The sequence below is a fragment of the Lissotriton vulgaris genome, chromosome 5 (genome assembly GCF_964263255.1).
Source record: "Lissotriton vulgaris chromosome 5, aLisVul1.2, whole genome shotgun sequence".
Taxonomy (NCBI): Eukaryota; Metazoa; Chordata; class Amphibia; order Caudata; family Salamandridae; genus Lissotriton; species Lissotriton vulgaris.
In genome coordinates, this window is record NC_141693.1 from 18,704,148 (window position 1) to 18,722,097 (window position 17,950).

General features: G+C 44.8%; 1 protein-coding gene across 3 annotated transcripts in view; it reads right to left on the reverse strand.

Annotated features, from left to right (window-relative positions):
- LOC147710012 (max-like protein X) overlaps positions 1–16,856 on the reverse strand; it is a 36,439-nt gene extending 19,583 nt beyond the window's left edge. For 2 of the 3 annotated variants that reach the window (XR_015295835.1, XM_086920684.1), the window contains exons 1-3: positions 16,767–16,856; positions 8,866–8,939; positions 5,507–5,543 (exon numbers count right to left, since the gene is read on the reverse strand). Coding sequence is in view for 2 of the 3 variants with exons in the window: in XM_086920684.1 (XP_086776810.1) it covers positions 5,507–5,543; positions 8,866–8,913 (85 nt within the window). In the remaining variant the exon portion in view is untranslated. Of the gene's footprint in view, positions 1–5,506; positions 5,544–8,865; positions 8,940–16,752 lie in introns of all 3 variants that reach the window. The other variant, XM_086920683.1, reaches the window with a different exon arrangement.
- Between the last annotated feature and the right edge of the window lie 1,094 nt (positions 16,857–17,950).

Here is a 17,950-nt window from a genome sequence, read left to right on the forward strand (position 1 = left end):
GCCCATTCAATCAGCCTCCATACCGAACATTCATGTAGCTGTAGTCTCCCATTCCCCATCAGCCCACTCGTACTGCCGGCTCATTGCTATTTGCGTATACCCAGTCATCACCACACCCACCTGCGCTGCCTCATATTTCCAAACATTAGGCAGTGCTATACCACCTTCATACTTAGACTGCGGTGGGGTCCCTCCTCCCATAGCAAGGTCCTCACTAGGGCGTCTACTCGGGAGAAGAACGTCTTTGGTAGCTTATATGGACAATTCTGCAGTACATACAACAATTGGAGAAAGAGCTATCATCTTGAACATAGCCGCCTTGCTAGCAGCGACAGCAGCAATGTATTCCAATGTTTTATGTCCCTCTCCAACCTCTGAAGCAATGGATGAAGATTCCCGGTCTTGTGCTCCTACCAATAGGCAATTCCCTAGCACAGGGCTTCTGCGACAGTAACCTGATCCGGTTCATGGAGCTGGGACCAAATCCCATTCTTTCTAGAAGCAAGACTATAAAAGGCCATTACCTAATCAAATGCCTTATTGGAGTACAGAACACCACTGCCCAGGGTTCTCCCTCACGTCTGGTTGAGTTTGGTTATTATAGAGTCTCCTCAGATTTAGTCTGGGCGAATGACAAGGAATGAAGCCTGTCTGGTCTGAATGCACCATATCAGCCACCAACTTACAAAGCCTATTAGCCAGCACTTTTGCCAGGATTTTGGCATCAACACAGAGTTACGAGATTGGTCTATAAGAGTCGCACTTCTGTGCAGGCTCCCTGCCTTCGATAAAAACACAATTGTAGCCATTCGTAAATCGTCCAGCAAGGACCCCCTAAGGAGAGCATCCGGGAGCATTAGTAACATCTGCCTAGCCACCTTACCTGCCATTTTACAGAAGAATTCTACAGGGCGCCAACATGGAGCCTACCCTGCCTGCCAAGGATTCTGTGATTTCTCCCTCAGCAAGACTCAACTCCAATCTTTCCTGTTCTAAGGTGAGGGTTCTAGTCGGGCAATCTCTCACAAAACTCGGGATCTCCTTCTCTGAACCTCAAGCCCTGGGCTCACAAAAGGCAGGCATATAAGTCGTAAACACATCCGCAATCTGCATGCTACCCCTTACAACGTCACCCGTTTCCAGTTGCAGCTCCCGAACATGCATGGATTCCCTTTTTCTGCTATTGATCCAAGCCAGGAATTTACCAGCCTTGTCTCTGGCTTCACAAATATGCTTCTGTTTGGCTAGAAAGGACATTTTATCTTCATGTTGTGCCACCTTCTTATATTCTGTGAGCTTGCTCTCCAGTGTCAGATAGAGGGAAGCTGCCGGGTGAGAAACATGTTGTCTCTCCAAGTCCTCTATGTCGTGCTCCGGCTTCTCTAGGTGCCACAATCTTTCCCTCTTAACTCTCCAGCTATCACAACTCCCCGAAGTGTGGCCTTGTACGCCTCCCAGACTACATTGGCACTATCTACTGTGCCTTCATTTTCACAGAGGTATAAATCCGTGCCTTGGCCAGTGTTTTTACTCCCCGTTTACTGACTAACCTTCAAGTGGCCATCCTCCAACCCTGGGATTTCTTACTTCTACTAGTGGCTATGGTTACCTGCAAGGGGGCATGGTCAGAAATCACCCTTGCTAAGTATGTGGCTTCCGAGAACCTCCACATAGTATCCCTGGGTGCCAAGACACAGTCTAACCTGGGTGACATGCCATGTGCGTGTGAGTAAAAGGAGAATAGCTGCTCCTGTCCATGAAGGGCCCTCCATACATCCAGCAATTTTAAGGCCTGCATAGATTCCTCCAGTTTCCCACGTGTGACCTCTCCTTCTGGTGTAGTATTCATTCTATCTAAATGTGTGTCATGCACTAGATTGAAGTCTCCCCCTATAATAGCAAAGACCTATGGGAAAACCCGCTAGAAGCTGCCCAAACTTTTTGTAGCTTCGGTGATTAGAGACCTGGCAGCGCATAAATGTGAAGAAGAATCACCATTTTCCCCTTTCCATTCCTCTATTGTAGCCATGTTATGGCCCGCCACATCCGACTAGGTGCGGAGGACATGAAAGGTCAGAGACTTTAATTAAAATAACCACCCTCTCTTGCCAGTTGCAACTCTTTCAATGATATCCTGGCTTTTTTCCCTCGCCACAGGAACTCCCCAAACAACCTATCCACTTTTTTGATGAACTCGTCCGTAAAAGTCATTGGGAGTATGCTGGCCAGGTAATTAACCAGAGGCGTGCACATCATTTTAAGGGTCTCAGCCCTACCCCACCAGGACAAAAACTTGGGTGACCAGCTATCTAATAACGCAGAAATCTTTTTTAAAGTTAGATCCTCATTTACCTTCAGGGTTGTTATTAAGTCTTTCTCGATATCTAGGCCCAGATATTTAAGAGCTTTTGGCTGCCAGGTGAGGCCAGATGAACCAAGTATTTCTTTACTCCTGACGTTGTTTAAAAGCTTGACTTCTGTTTTGTCTTTGTTCAGCTTGTACCCTGAAACTTTAGAATACTCGTCAATCGTGTCTATTAAAGCCGGGATAGCTTCGTCAGCTCTCTCCGTCAAAACGAGCACATCGGCGTATGCAGTTAATTTCACAGTACAATCATCAAACGGCAAACCGGCAATGGCCTCATTATTCCGGATATGATATAGAAAAGGTTCTATCGCTAGTAAAAACAGACGGTGATAATGGGCATCCTTGTCTTGTTCCTTGTTTCAGGCAGAAGGATGAAGAAAACGAACCTCCCGCTCTAACCCTAGCTGTAGGTCCGGCATACAGAGCCATTACAAGTTTAGTGAATGTCGTCCCTAAATTAAATTTGTGGGGAACTGCCTCAAGGAAGGCCCAGTCTACCTTGTCGAAGGCTTTTTCAGCGTCTAATGTGATCGCTACTGTGGGGGTATGCAGAAGTTTTGCTTTTTCTAATGCGTGGGCCAATACTCTGGTGTTTTCGCTTGATAGCCTGTGTTTTAAGAAACCCGCTTGAGATGGGTGTACGAGGGTAGGGAGAACTTTTTGTAATCGGGCTGATAAAATCACGGCTAGCAGCTTACAATCTAGATTAATCAGGGAAATCGGCCTATAATTTTTTGGTAACGATGGGTCCTTGCCATCCTCTGGGAGAACTGCGATAATCGCCTCCGCTAGTGTGCCCCTTACCTCACCTGACTCCGTGAATTAGTGGAAAAGGTGTAGAAGAGGCTCTACTAGATCCGTTGCAAAACTTTTGTAAAATTTAGCCGTAAAGCCATCAGGGCCAGGTGCCTTTCCACATTTCAGCCCTCTGAATACTTTCTCTACCTCACTAACCGAGATCGGTTCATTTAGGCTGTGGTGTTCATCCGGCTTTAGTTTTGGCAGATCGCACTCCTACAAGTACCCTTGAATTTTGCCCTCGTCAACCAATTCATTTTTAGCGTACAGGCCCTCATAAAAGTCTTTAAAGACCTCAGTGATTTTTTGGGGGTCACAGTGGCTTATTCCCGTAAAGTCCTTTATGACATTAATAGAATTTTTCTGCACCTTAAATTTTAGATATGCAGTTAGGCTTTTACCAGCCTTGTTAGATTCGCAGAGCTTAAATTTCCCCCTTCTGTCCAGCCATACTCCCGCCCTTTCGCTCACCAGCTTGTTATATTCGTATTTTCTATTAGTCATGGTGTTAAGTGTCTCCCGGTCCCTTGTCAATAGGTGTCTGTTTTCTAGATTGGCTATCTCTTTTTCTAGGGCTTCTAATTTTGCATTGTAATCTTTGTTCATTGCCGAGCGGATTTTGATGCACTTTTTTGCCCATCCCTTTCTTGACACTGCAAGAGAAATTTAATCTGCCACCCATAGAATTCTATCAATTCTTGCAATTGAAAGCCGTTATCTCTAAACGTGCCCTCACTACGGATTTACCCTGGCTCATGACACGTCTCCAGTTACTGTACCATGATGACCATTTCGTCTACAGAATATATAAATTGCTCCTCCCCCTGCCCAAGAAACCACATAAGTTAACGGAAAGCAAGTGGGAGTCGGAACCTAACTCGACAGGGATAACAATAGATTGGGGGGTAATACACAACACTGCATTATCAAACAAGGTCTCCCGATTCTCTGTCAAACGAAATACATGTTGCTGAACAGAGTGTTCTGGACCCCTCAGAAGCTGTTCAAATGTCATCTAAAAGATGCGCCCAATTGTTGGAACTGCCAGGCAGCACCTGGAGACCTGGCGCACATGCTTTTTGATTGTTCCCTATTAAGAACATTTTGGAGAAAAATCTTTGCTTATATTCACCAAGTATTTGGAATCACACCCGTTCAGGAATTCTTATATGTCATTTTGGGCCCTTTAGAAACACAATTGCCTGACATACATGACCGACAACTGCTAGATATCATGTTGACATTGGCGTGCAAGGTCATCCTCTGTAAATGGAAAAATTTTGCGGAAGTCAACTTTAAAATATGGTTGGAATGGCTCTCCTTTTTGAGAGGGGCGGACAATCCGGCACTGCAGTCAGCCACATGGAAGCCTTCTAACAGGAAATTGTGGTCCTCCTTGGATGCGTCATCCTCCCACTTTGAACCTCCATGATACAAATTTCAACAGGTTGACTGTCTTTATGTAAATCAGTGTCTCTGTTTGGCCCCATATATTCCAAGTTTAAATACTTTACTGTATACTTATTGTCTCCTATACTGCGACCCATGCTTTTGTAGGCCGATTGCTACTGATATATTGATACACCTGTCCTTTTCTCTTATTCTTCCTTTCCTCTCTACTTTCCCTATTTTTCTCTATTCCTTTGACTTTTGGTAAGCGTCATCATGGCCACTACTGTATTAATCTATGTATTGGATGATTTATTGTATTGTCTTTGCTTTCATTTTTTCAATCTTCAATAAAAAAGATTTGAAATAAAAAAAATAAAAAAAAATAACCACCCTCTCGAGCTTGATGTTTTTTGCGCATATGACAATACCATAGATCTACTCCTTCCGAGGCTATTGTGTTGCGGATCCATCAAGTGAGTCTCCTGAAGGAGTATCAAGTCAGCCCCATACCTGGTAAAGGCTCTAGTCACCAGGCCTCTCTTCATTTTATTGCCTAGATCGTTAAAATTCCACGACATTAGGATTAAATTATTGCTCACTCCTTAATCCATAGCCACTATATCTGCAACAAAGGGGGGTGGTCCAGAAACATCGTACACATCTATGAGGAGTCAGGTGTGGTGAGAAGAGAATTCGGAGGGAGGGGTTGAATCTCTTCCTTATTCTCGGATGTAAAAGGAAAAGTGGTGCAAACAAAAGTAAAAGACATCCAGGTAATGTTTTCTTGGCATTTGGTTTCTTAATTTTCAAAACTCGCGTTCCCAAAAAGCAGTGCTATCAAGCATGAAGTGAAAAGTGGTAATAATATTTTATTTTTTTAAAGCGAATAAGCCAGACTGACAATTCAACCAGGAAACATTTAAAAATCTGTACAAAAACACAACTTACTTTGTTCAACTCCATTGTCGCCAAAAGTGCTGTCAACCTTTGCCGTTGTAGAATTAAAGTTGGCATTTAAGAAAGGAGGAAAATAGCAGTGGAAATAGTTAGAGATAACAAAAGTGGCATACTGGAAGATAACAGATGCTCCAATATATTTTTCTTCAACTCACTACACTTTTCTTAACGAGAATAATGATATTTTGTAAAATGTAATTTGCATTCCAAATGTTACTACAAGTTGTGTAAATAAATTTGATGTTTTAGGGGTGTCATGGCGTTATGAAACAACTAGGGAAAAAAGCGGCCTCAAATAGATGGAACAAAATTAAGAGAGAGGATCATCTGCCTATTCAAAACTGAAAATCACCAGAAACCTGGCACATCTCAGGGAAGAGGGGGTTCCAGAGTTTCAGATCCCAAACCTGATGGCGCTGCGAGCACACGATCTTTTAATCCAACCAAGCAAAGGGGAGCAAAACTATTTTAGCCAAGTTAATAAAAACAATAATCTCAATCAAGAGGGTTTTGGTGCCAAGCTAATACAGTCCAAAAACATGGGTCTGAATACCTTTTATTGGAATAATTACAAACTTAGGGGAGACTGGTCATATGTCTTCCTCACTAACAAAGCAATCCTAAACACATCTAAATACCTAGGTGCCAAGTTCTCAAGCACTACCGATCAAAAAGATCTCTGCCTGGGGGATCAGAGTTTCAAAAGTCAATAAGTCAGCAAAAGTATGAATATGCTGCCTTACAAGTTCCTTCTGGCTCTGCTCCGCACTACCACAGAAAAGAAACGAAAATATCCTTTGCAATCCTAGCTACTGATTTCTGGGCTCCTCTCTTTAAACTCTGACACTTGGGTTCAAAGCCTCCCCACTGCTGTGCCTCCCCTCCCCCACCCCACGTATCAGGAGCTTCCCATGTGAGGTACTCTTCAACGTTTACAGGCTTTGACTGTAGTGTGTCACCTTTAAAACGATAACATAAATTTTCCCTTTACCAAAATTCCAGTGGTGTCTCTTCCACTATATTCACCAGTAAATCTCCATAACCTTTATTGTCTGCTGGGCATGTGAGTATCGCAGAAACTGGCAGGCCAAATCGCTTCTCAACTTCGGTTCCCCAAAGGGTGCCCTCCTCCCATATGTCTCTCACCTTAAATCAGACCCATCGGGTCCCACTGGCCACGCCCCTCCAGGTGCTGCATCTTCCCAAGTTGGCCTCCCAAAGTGGAGTATCCAGTGCAAGCCCTGACTACAATCCCATCGCTCTCGTAGCTGCTCTTCATACCCCAGGGATTTTACTATTGGGAACGGGAGTGCTTGGAGATCGTTGCTCCCGTACAGCGGATCGAGGTCGCTCACATTGCCCATTGCCTCCCTGCCGCCCATCAATGCTGACCCAGTTAGTGATGTGAAGGCCCATTCATTAGCCACCAGCAAAGGGTTTGCCTAGTAATAATGTTTTATGCTCAGGAGCTCAATACCCTTTCATAGTGCCATAAGCGATCTGTGGTGACCAGCCGCCCAAAATAACATGTGTATACTGGACTCCACTGCCCTGAAGGCGGCCTCTGGCGCAGCATGGAGAGTATTTTGGAGGACAAAGACATTTCGGAGTGTAATCATCTAGTATAAAGCCACCAGACCTAGTAGAGATATGCACAGTTTTCTGCATTGGGATACCTCTTTCTATAAGTCCTTGTGCATCCTACCTAGATTTTGTCGGTGGAAGTCTTGTGGGTCGGTGGTCATAGACACCCAGATAGCAGAACCCCCCAGGTGGACATACCACCAGGATTTCACACGCCCCATATCCTCATCAGGGTGTGGTCAGGTAGATTACTGACTTCCACCGTTTGATAGGAAAACCTTTGACACGCTCGGAACCATCTGCCTCTAGAGGGTCAGCTTTGGCCAGCTTAAGCGTGAAGGAAATCCAAGCCAGGGTTTTACACAAAAACCTCATACTAAAAAGTAACATGGAGCAACCCCCCACGAGACGACCCATTTCCCAGCATTGTGTTTTGTAGTAACACCCTTCTTTTCAGTCGCTAGAAGCACATATCCTCTTAACACCAGCATTGGAGGGCTCAAGAAGTGGGATCACTCAAACAGGGTTGGCAGACAAGAACCATCGGACCCAAGCCCCAATGCCTCTGGTAAGGATGGATTTCACTGTCCATTGTGTCCCCGGGGATTGAAAAGCAAGGAAATCTGCTGTGCCTAGCACATACCACTTTGTGGAAAGGTAAGACACAAGGGTAGAGGACCTGTGTGAAGAGGCTAGGTGAACTATCCACATGCGATTAGTCTGCACCCCCTGATATATGGCACGCAAAGAAGTAGTTGAGTAGGTGTAGGTAATACCCAAAAACCTACAGTGTTTACACAATTATAAAATCTTATTAGAAGCTCCTGTTTATAGAGTGGCTAACAGCATTTAAAAACACCTACAGGTCAAATCTGTAAAGGCGTGGCAAGCAATTCATTTAGAACATGGTTACTGGTCAGAGGACAGCAACAGGGATATCAAATGCACTGGCGGCTGAACCTAAAGGGAAATTCCCCTCTTTAAAAAGAAATGTAATCAAGGCCTTCACACACTGCATATTTAACTACTGCCTTGAGGCGCCCAGACGCTTATACAGAAGACCCTCAACAAGACCAGCTCATGTGATGGCTCTTTGAAGGAACAGAGGATTCATTCAAGAAGGCATGCACTTTCCATTTGGGAAATATGCCAGAAGTTGGATTCGGATTGTGGCTTTCACAACAGTGAAGCAGTATGGTTTTCACAAAAGTGAAACAGCAGTGAATAGTTAACGTTGGGGCTGTTTCTGAGAGTGTGCAGCACCTCCATTTTAGCCTTGTGGTAGGGTTTGAACAGACTTAGCAGAACAGACAAAGTATTTCTATCGGACTTTAGTTCTTGTCTGAATGTAAGTGACCGCGTGTCTGAATAGTATGTTCCACTCATTTGGTGAGAGATAGATATATTCTATTTAAATGTGCACTTTTCAGGTACTCAATCTGCTTATGTGCAGCCAGCCAGCAAAGGGCTCAAGCTGTCTGGTGGTTGTGATCTTACCATGTTTCGAAGTGAGTGGCTGCTGTGTAACTGTGGCTATATAACTCTACCATTACTACAAACTCTACACAAAGAGCGACACAACATTACAATCACAAAATGCATGATTACACTATTTACTGAACTTTCAAACTCATCACCCTTATTAAGACTACCCAGCGTGGTATCAATCAAATGAAGAAGAAAAGTACTTTTTAAGAATCCGAATATTTGTAAGGCTCTGCCAATATAGCTTCAACTTTGTAAATATGGATTTTTAGAATTTGTACCTGACAGAGGTTGGGGAAAACGTCCTTTAACTGTTTATCTTGATCCATAATTTAACTGAGCACCAAATTTCTCTCTAAATTAAAAAGGATGAAAAAGATTAAGTGAATAATGTCTACCTTTAACATAATGGCTTAGTTATCTGTAGCATATTGTACATACTTTCCACACAGCACAAGACAATGGAGAAATGAATTCAATAACAAGAGTGTAAATGGATGTTCTGTAATGTTCGAGCAAACCAACAAAATAATGGCCTTATTTTAAAGGCATGATGCCATTGCAGAGTAAAAGAAATACAATTTTTACATCAACAGTATATTTCTAAATGTATTTCAAACTTTTGAGAAGGGAAGTAAGGGTTCTGAATAACGTCATCAAAGAGCCAAGTCAAGACATACACCTGTAACAAATCCAAATATGAGCATGAGCTTCCGATTCACATCTTTCGACTGCAATAGCAGCGCTAAACCTCAGAACAAGTATCAACCAACATTAAAACCCAATTCGACTCTACCCTGAACCACCTCAAAGAACTCCTCCTTGACGGTGAAAGTGAATATCTTCCCTCTGCCACTGTTGCTGCCTTTTTCTCATGCCAACCCTAGCAAATTCATAATACACTGCCACGCATACGTAATTCCTTTCATGCACACCTCTAGTACACTTCCTTCCCCCACACAGCCAGTTTGACTCCAGTGACTTCATATCAGTCCTCTTTGAAACTTCCCTCCTGTTTTTTTTTTTATATTTCTTTTTATTGAAGAAAAGACAAAACAAGGCATATACAGTATCCAAGGTTGCGGAGACTCTACGAGGGCAGAGTTATATCATCCATCATTACGATAAACATCACAGTGTTGGGGAAGGGGGAGAGGAAAGGGAAGCATCAGAGACAGTAGCAGTAAAGGGTCTGGGGGAAAGCAAAACATCAGGTACCAAAGGCACAGGCGGGTCACATATATCTCCTCTATATCGGTTCCAGGGGCCCCAAATCTTATGCAATTTTCAGGGACGACCCCGAGCTAAGTACACTGTTTTCTCTCTGAACATGCACCAATCCATGTTTTCCACGCAAACATCAAGTGTAGGAGGCACCTTGGGGATCCCCATAATTGTGCAATGTTCCTTTTAGCTACCATGGCCCCTAGGGTCACCCATTGAGGCTGTGCCACATTATGATCAGTGGGCTCCCAAACATTTAATAGGCAACGTCTGGGTTCCGGCAATAGTGCCACTCCCGTGACCTCCTGCATCGTTTCATGGACCCTTTTCCAATAATCCAATACCTCCTGACATTCCCAGATGATGTGGAGGAACGTCCCCAGCTGACCACAACCTCGACGACACAGACCCTCCTCCGAAAAGCCCATGCGGACCAATCGGGGACCCGTGGCGTATATTCGATGCAATATTTTGAGCTGGACTAATCTCAATCGCTCAGGAATCGCCACCTTTTTTGGTGAGGAAACCAATGACTGCCAGTCTTCATCATCAAGCTCAAGGCCGTCACTGGTCCATTGGTCACGCAGATGCAGCAGAAGGTCCGCCCTTTGATTAATCAGTTTCTTATACACTAGGGAAATGGCACGGTCGGGTATATGGCCATCCAAATTACGATCCTCTAAAGGGGTAGAGACCGGTATCACCTCTCCTTCTGGGAAGACAGACGTCAGCGCATGTCTAATCTGAACATATCGAAAATACTCTGAGTTTCCCAATTTAAATTCGGCCTGGAGATCTGCCAACGATTTCACCCGTCCCTCCACCCACAGGTCTTCAACTTTGGAAATGCCAATAAGATCCCATTTGTCGAACCCTTTAGTGTTCCATAGTTTGCCTAACTTGTCAGAACCAAAAAGTGGGGTAGCCAAAGTCAGACGGTTTTTCCATCCTAACTAATTAGTGGCGTCACGCCAGATCTGCACAGCCGTCTTTGTGGGCCCTGACAATGTTTTCAACACTGATCCAGAATACAAAGCTCTATAATAATTTCTGCCAGGAAGTAACCACCTATCCATGGCAAAACCAGGGTTCAACTCAGGCCCATACATACCGTGATTGATAGCACTTAGTTGTGAAGCCCAGTAATATCTCTTAATATCAGGGAGGGCAATACCTCCGTCATACCACGGTAGCGTCAATTTAGTCAGCGCAATACGCGGTCGTCCCTCCCACAATAGCTTACGCTGTAGCTCTTCCACGGAACGAAAATAGCTAGATGGGGCGATATCAAGGGTATTTTGAAGAGCATAGAGAAACCAAGGGAGCGACATCCTTTTAAAGAGGGCCCCAAGCCCAAGCATTGATAATGGCAGTTTCCGCCAATTCGCAACATCTTGCTTCAACCTGGTCAAGGGAGGGAGAAGGTTTCTCTCATATCGGACTGCCGAATTCATTGAGATATAGATTCCGAGATATTGGGACCCATCGCGAGCTATCTGGATAGGACAATTGTGCGGTGGGGTCGGTGTTTCACCACTAAGAACGTATAAATAGGATTTTGCCCAGTTAATGACCAAGCCGGAGTATCTGCCGAACGAGGCCAGAACATCACAAAGTACTATTAAGGATTTCCTAGGGGAGGTCAAATACAGCAAGATGTCGTCTGCATAGAGCGAGATACGGTCCTCAAACTGCGGAGACCAGTTAATACCCTTTATCGAAGGCTCCCAGCGAATCCAAGCAGCGAGAGGCTTGAGTGCTAAGGCAAATAAGAGGCGACAGCGGGCAGCCCTGGCGAGTCCCCCGCACGAGCGGAAAAGGCTCATAAACGCGACCATTGACTACAATCTGAGCAAGCGGGCCTGCGTAAAGGAGACGCACCCAGCCAATAAATTCTGAACCGAAACCGAATTTAGCCAGTACCGCCTACAAATATGGCCACTCAACAGTAACAAACGCCATCGTGGAGTCCAATGACGCCAAAATGTCCGACTCCCGCAATGTCGAGGTCCTCGCGAGCACTCCATGCAAGCGTCTAAGATTCAGCGCCGTATTCCTGTGTGGAATAAAGCCCGATTGATCTGGGTGAACCAACTCGCAAATAACCTTTATCAGTCTATTAGCTAACAATTTAGCGAGAATTTTAGGTTCCGCGTTTAGCAATGATATCGGCCTATACGAAGCACATCTATTCCTAGGTTTTCCCTCCTTGTGAATTACTACTATTGAAGCTAATCTCTGTTCCCCAGAAAGGTGACCGACTTCTCAGGACTCTAAGAACATATCCCTGATATACAGAGCAATCCTATCCGGGCAGAGCTGGTAGAGCTCAATCGGGAGACCGTTGGGACCCATCGCCTTACCAGAATTCAGAGAGCGCATAGCCAACGCCACCTCATCTGCAGTAATCTTACTATCCATAAAGTCCCCATCTTCTACAGATAGGCACGGGAGTGCAATGTCTCGTAACAACAAGCATGAGTCCTCCTCCGGCCTGTCCGACACAGAGGAGTACACAGATCGAAAATGGTCAGCAAAGCACGTCACTATCTCCTTTGGATCGGTGATCAGAACACCGCCCTCTATCTCAATCTCTGGCACTACACGATTGGCTCTGTCTTTTCGGTCTAGCCATGCAATCAATTTGCTTGCTTTGTCCCCAACATCATAGAGACGCCCCTGTTGTTCTTGACTAAGGGCCTTCGCGCCATCTGTCACCAATGTTCTATAATCCAACTGCTTCAGGCGCAGGACATGTAACCTAGAGCGGGTAACCCCCTGTTGCAATCCCGATTCCAAATCAGTTATCTCCGTCTCTATCCTCACCACATCCTCTTCCTTCTGTTTTTTAACACCAGCAATGGAAGAGAGAGCTTGACCTCAAATGACAGTCTTGAAAGCCTCCCATAGTGATAAAGAGGAAGAAACCGAACCCTCATTTTCGGAGAAATAAAGGTCCAATGCCTTAATCAAAGCACAACGAGTCTTGGGATTACGAAGATGCCAAGGGTTAATAGGAGCCACCCTTCCCCCAGAACCAGGCGCTAATTCAAATCAGAACCAGAGCGGGGAGTGGTCGGAAATACCCCGAGCTAAATGCCCGACCTCCGCAACATAGGAAGCCTGTGCAGCTGGTACTAGTACATAGTCTATCCTGGAGAGATTACCGTGAACGCCGGAGAGAAAGGTATATTGCTTTTGAGTAGTGTGAAGCAATCTCCAGCAGTCCACTAAGCCCATCGTATCAATGTATTCAAGTAGCCAGCCTTGAGCTCCCCTTAGATCCCTAGGTGGGTACCTATCCAACACACCAGACACCACTGAATTAAAATCACCCCCTAGAATCAGAAACCCCCCCAGGGAGATCCAGAAGAATTCGACCCAGGTCGGCAAAGGTGGTAGACTGTAAACCAGGAGGGACATAAACAGACACCAAGGAAAGTATGCGGCCCTCCCATCGCCCAGATAGAGCTACATAGCGTCCCCTCTCTTCAAGGATTAATCGAATCCACTTCGAAAGGAATAGAGTTCTTAAGGAGGATTCCAACCCCGCGGGAACCGGATGTAAACCCAGCATGAGCAACCAAACTATATCCCTTTCGGTTCATGGCGTGACATGTATTCCCAACCAAGTGCGTTTCCTGTAACAAAACCACGTCAGGGGAGTGTCGCTTCAGAAGCTGCAACACCACCCCGCGCTTAATCCAGTCCCCTAACCCATTGACATTCCAGCTTATCAACCGTAACCCCCTACCCCCATCATAAAACAGAAAGAAGAGCCATCCCCCCTCCGAGTCCAGCACCTCAATGTCAGTCGTTTGCAATAAATCGCCTTGTTGAAAAGGGAAACAAAAAACACACACCCCCTCACCACCCCTACCCAAACAATTTGATACAATACCCCCCACCCTGCACCCCTGCTTTAGACTATGGAGCCACCCCAACTCGCAGTGTGCCTGTCTTATGTTCTTACTCCAGTTCAGATGTGTTCTGAAGAGCTAAGGTGAGGGGCTACTTTGTAGGTTTCACTAGCCAGTGAGTGGGGGCGACTTCAGGACATTCCCTAACCAATGAGAAAAAAGTTCCCAGGGAAAGCCTTTTCCATTTTTGCAGTAAATTCTGTGTGCCTTACTGCAAGCTATCCCACAGTGACCTATTCGGAGTAAAATCCATAATTTCAGCACCCTTCTGCCCTTGCAGGTTTCTGGTGTCCCAGTCTCGGAGGTGTTCAGGGAAATGAACAGCCCCCTCCTCCTGAGGTACATCTCACTGGTTATAGGGCCAGCTCACCATCCCACTAAGCTGGTGCCAAAGTGGCTACAGCTGGCCCAGAGAAAAAAAGCTTCTCTTCATCAAGTCTTCCTGTACACTTAACTATGACTGGGAAGCCCTCATCCTGGCTCTGTTCAAGTCAATGAATTTCCTAGACCCTTCTCAAGCGCTCTTCCTGAGCAGTGTAACATACTTCTCACCCAGATCTCCTCTCTAAAAGGCCTAACCCTTTGCACCAGCTCTGGGAGCAGTTTGTATACCTCTTTAAAGGGAACGACTGTCAGGGACAAGCTGCTGGCAGCTTAATGCTAATTAGCCACTGGAGGCTCAGACAAAGTAACAAAAAAAAAACTTTTCCTAAATATTTACCAAAAATGTAACTTTGGTGGACTGGATGTTTTAATAAAGATTAAAAATAGTGGATAAATAATTCTAGTGGCTTACTTTTTTCGACAGAGGTAAAGCGCTTGTTATTTGTAAATTTATTTCATGCACACATTTAACCTCAGTTTGAACTCCACGTTCACTGGATACATTTATGGGCACTGGTGACTTATTCTATATTTTCTTGGGCATGGGTGGCTGATTGTAACTTCAGAAATTAAACTAATATGTTGCTACTTTGTGGGATATTAATTTCTGTCTATCTCCTTTGGGTGTTTAGCACTGTATGGAGAGATAATGTAGACAAGACTGCTTACAGAATTATCTACCAAGTTTAGCAGTTAGTTTTGATACAAGGTGTGCTTTTAAGCACTTTGAGTATTGGTGACCTGGCTTAGGGGGAATCCCTGTTTCTGTATGTAATCATGTATAAATAAGTGGGCTTGATATGAAAGGTATAACTTTTTTTTTATATATTGGGTGAGTCCTGAGGAAGTCTGTGAACAAGACGAAACATTTGTTGGCTAGAGTTGGAATAAGAAATAAGCAAGTGACAACTGCAAAAAAACTCAGAATATTTGTTTCAGTGCTCAAGGGTTTATGGTGTTTTTATTGGAACCTCGCTCTACACACCTGTTAACCTGCTGGCCAATTTTTTTTCTTTAAAGAGTGCAATCCTAATAAAGCAAATGGAAAAGACCTTTCAGTTGGTGTTGCAGGGTTATAAAAAGAGGGGGACATTAAGACAAGGTGTTTTTTTTGGGGGGGGGGTGAATATTATTGAAAAACTGACAGGCATACTCTAGCTGTAGTGACTGGAGAGGGAAAGAAGAGAACCAGTAAAAACACTGCAAGTACAGTAAGAAGCAGAGAGCCCCTGGCCTTACATCCTCTAGTGAATGGTCAGAGGGGCAGCCAGGTAGAGTAAGTTATCAGTTCAGATGAAAGGTCAGATTCAGAGCAGTCGAGCCATTTGTAGCCAATGCCACAAAGTCTCCTTCTACCACTTCTTAGAACAGTGAAGTGGGCTTAAAGTAAGACAGAAGTAATTAGCTATTCACCCACAACAATCTTATACAAAGAGCAATGTGGGGCAATCAAGAAAGAAAGAAAGCTAACACCACTAAAATTCTATAGACTGGTGCGCTGCCTTTTCCCGTGGACGATCGTGCTGCCCGAACTACGCTTTACCTTGATACAAATTCAACATGGAATATTACTTGGAGTGAAATATATCTTATTGTTGTGGTGTTAACGGTTTTCAAAACTAATTGGTCAAAATACGTTGGTAATAATTAACTGACAGCGGTACAAATACATACTGCAAGCCCTGAAGAAGTCCGTGTATGGTCGAAACGAGTTAGTTGCAAAACGTTTTAGAAAAAAGAAAAATAAAGGATGAAATTTAATACGACCACATAACATCGACTCTTCATTGGAAAACATGTGCATCTTGAAAACTGTTCATTACTTGACCTTTAAAGTGTGCTGGGCTAACTTTGCTGTTGTTTTGGGAAAGCCGTTTGGGTGACGACTGGCTCCCCAATTATTGGAGGTATAGGGGATTGTGCCTAAAGCCTTTTTGTATCCAACAATCAGGGATTTTTAGGACTTGTGCGGGTATCTATGCTTTGATCCCCAAAAACCGTTGTAACTTACTTTTGGGAAGTCATTTCATCTGGAAAGCTGTGCTAATGTCAGGTTTCCAACTGTACTACTAGGAATGTCAAGTGTCTTATGAAAATGTGTACCTAAGTGAGGTTATGTGAGTGAGCAATGTAAAACCGTGGAAAGCATGGAGGGCTCAAGAAGTTCACAGATGTGAGTCAACGGGGTGGGACTGTGCACCTCACCCTGCCAGGGGTTGTAGTAAGAAATACATGTGTCATATGGAACATTATCCATTAAACACTCTTTAAAGATACATTACCTTACACATATTAATACATGTACATACTACAATGGTGAAACTCTGCTAACATGCAGTAAAGCGGGGCGATCTATGGAGCATTGACCGGCACTGGAAGGATGAGCAGCCCCCTCGTTCGCACCCAATAATGGCCCTGCCTCCCGCACCCCAAGGAGTAATAACGGCCCTGCTTAACGCCGGCACAAGGAACTAGGGGGCGCCTGTGGAAGAGGGGGACAATGTCGGAAACTGGAACCGTAGCCGCCCCCTCGAAGGCCAGGAGCTGCACGCCGCAATAATGAAGGCCACAAGGCATCGTCAGTAACAAACGGCTCCCCTCGGGGCCCCCGTGTACCCGCCACCGCCCCCGTGCACCCACCAGACAGCGCTCACCGCGAGCCTCCCTTCAACGCTCCGCCGCTACTCTGTCAACGGATGTCATATGTGAAACATTAGCGCTTCCGGGTGGACTAACAACCAATCCGACGGCTGAACATAATCCTGGATGGGCTGCCTTCGGATTGGAACATTGAGGCACCACTCCAGCCAATCCTATTGCGCATACAGACCTCTGACAAGCTAATTGGTTTTAGGTTGTGGGTTTGTCCCTCTCGTCCTCTTACAGTCGTAGTTAGCTTGGAGTGGGCGGGGCTCACCTCCAGCCCCGCCTCCGGACAGGTAATATATCCTGGATGGTGACTGTTTGCTTCCGGTTGGGCTGGGGTCAAGTCAGTTATGACGCTGCCCGTTCTAACTACAAAGCACCACGAAGGTTTCTGCACGAGATTTATCAGCGGCGGCGTACCATCAAGTAATCTTGGAAGCGGAGAGCAGACACCTTACCACTTTGTGTGCACCCTTTGCCTGCTTTCAGTTCAAACGCATGCCATCCGGTTTAGCATCCACAGCAGCGGTTTTCCAAAGATTGATGTCCCAATTGTTTAGTCACATTCCTGAAGTTGTTTCCTTACAGGATGACATACTTGTGATGGGAAGAAATAGAGTAAATCATGATGATGTGCTAAGGAAGGTTCTAGGCATTTTAAGAGATAAAGGGTTGGCTGTGGAGATTTCAAAATGTACATTTGGGGGAAAAAGTGAGTTATCTTGGTCACGAAATTTTGGAAGTTTTTATTAGTCCCAAAGAAAAGTTAGTGGAAGCTATTGTGAAGGCCTCTGCCCCAAAGAACAAGGAGGAATTACGTTACTTCCTGGGTCTAGACGAATTTTATGCAAAATTTGTGGAAAATTTCTCTCAGAAAACGCACAAGATGAGAACATTACTAAAGCAAAATGTCCATGTTCAGTGGAATGAGGATTTCCAGTCATGCTTTGTTGGAATATAAAAAGCTACTGTAAATGCCCCCATTCTACAAGGTTTTAACCTGCTGATACACAGATGCCAGTAGGAAGGGGTTAGGTAGTATTTTGTGTCAGAATCAACGACAATGCAAGGAGGTGACCATTGCATTTGTGTCTCATTCTCTATCTTCGATAGAAGAAAAATACTCGGTAATAGAGAGGGAGACATTAGCTTGAGTATGGGCAATGGAACACTTCTGAACATTTATTTGGGC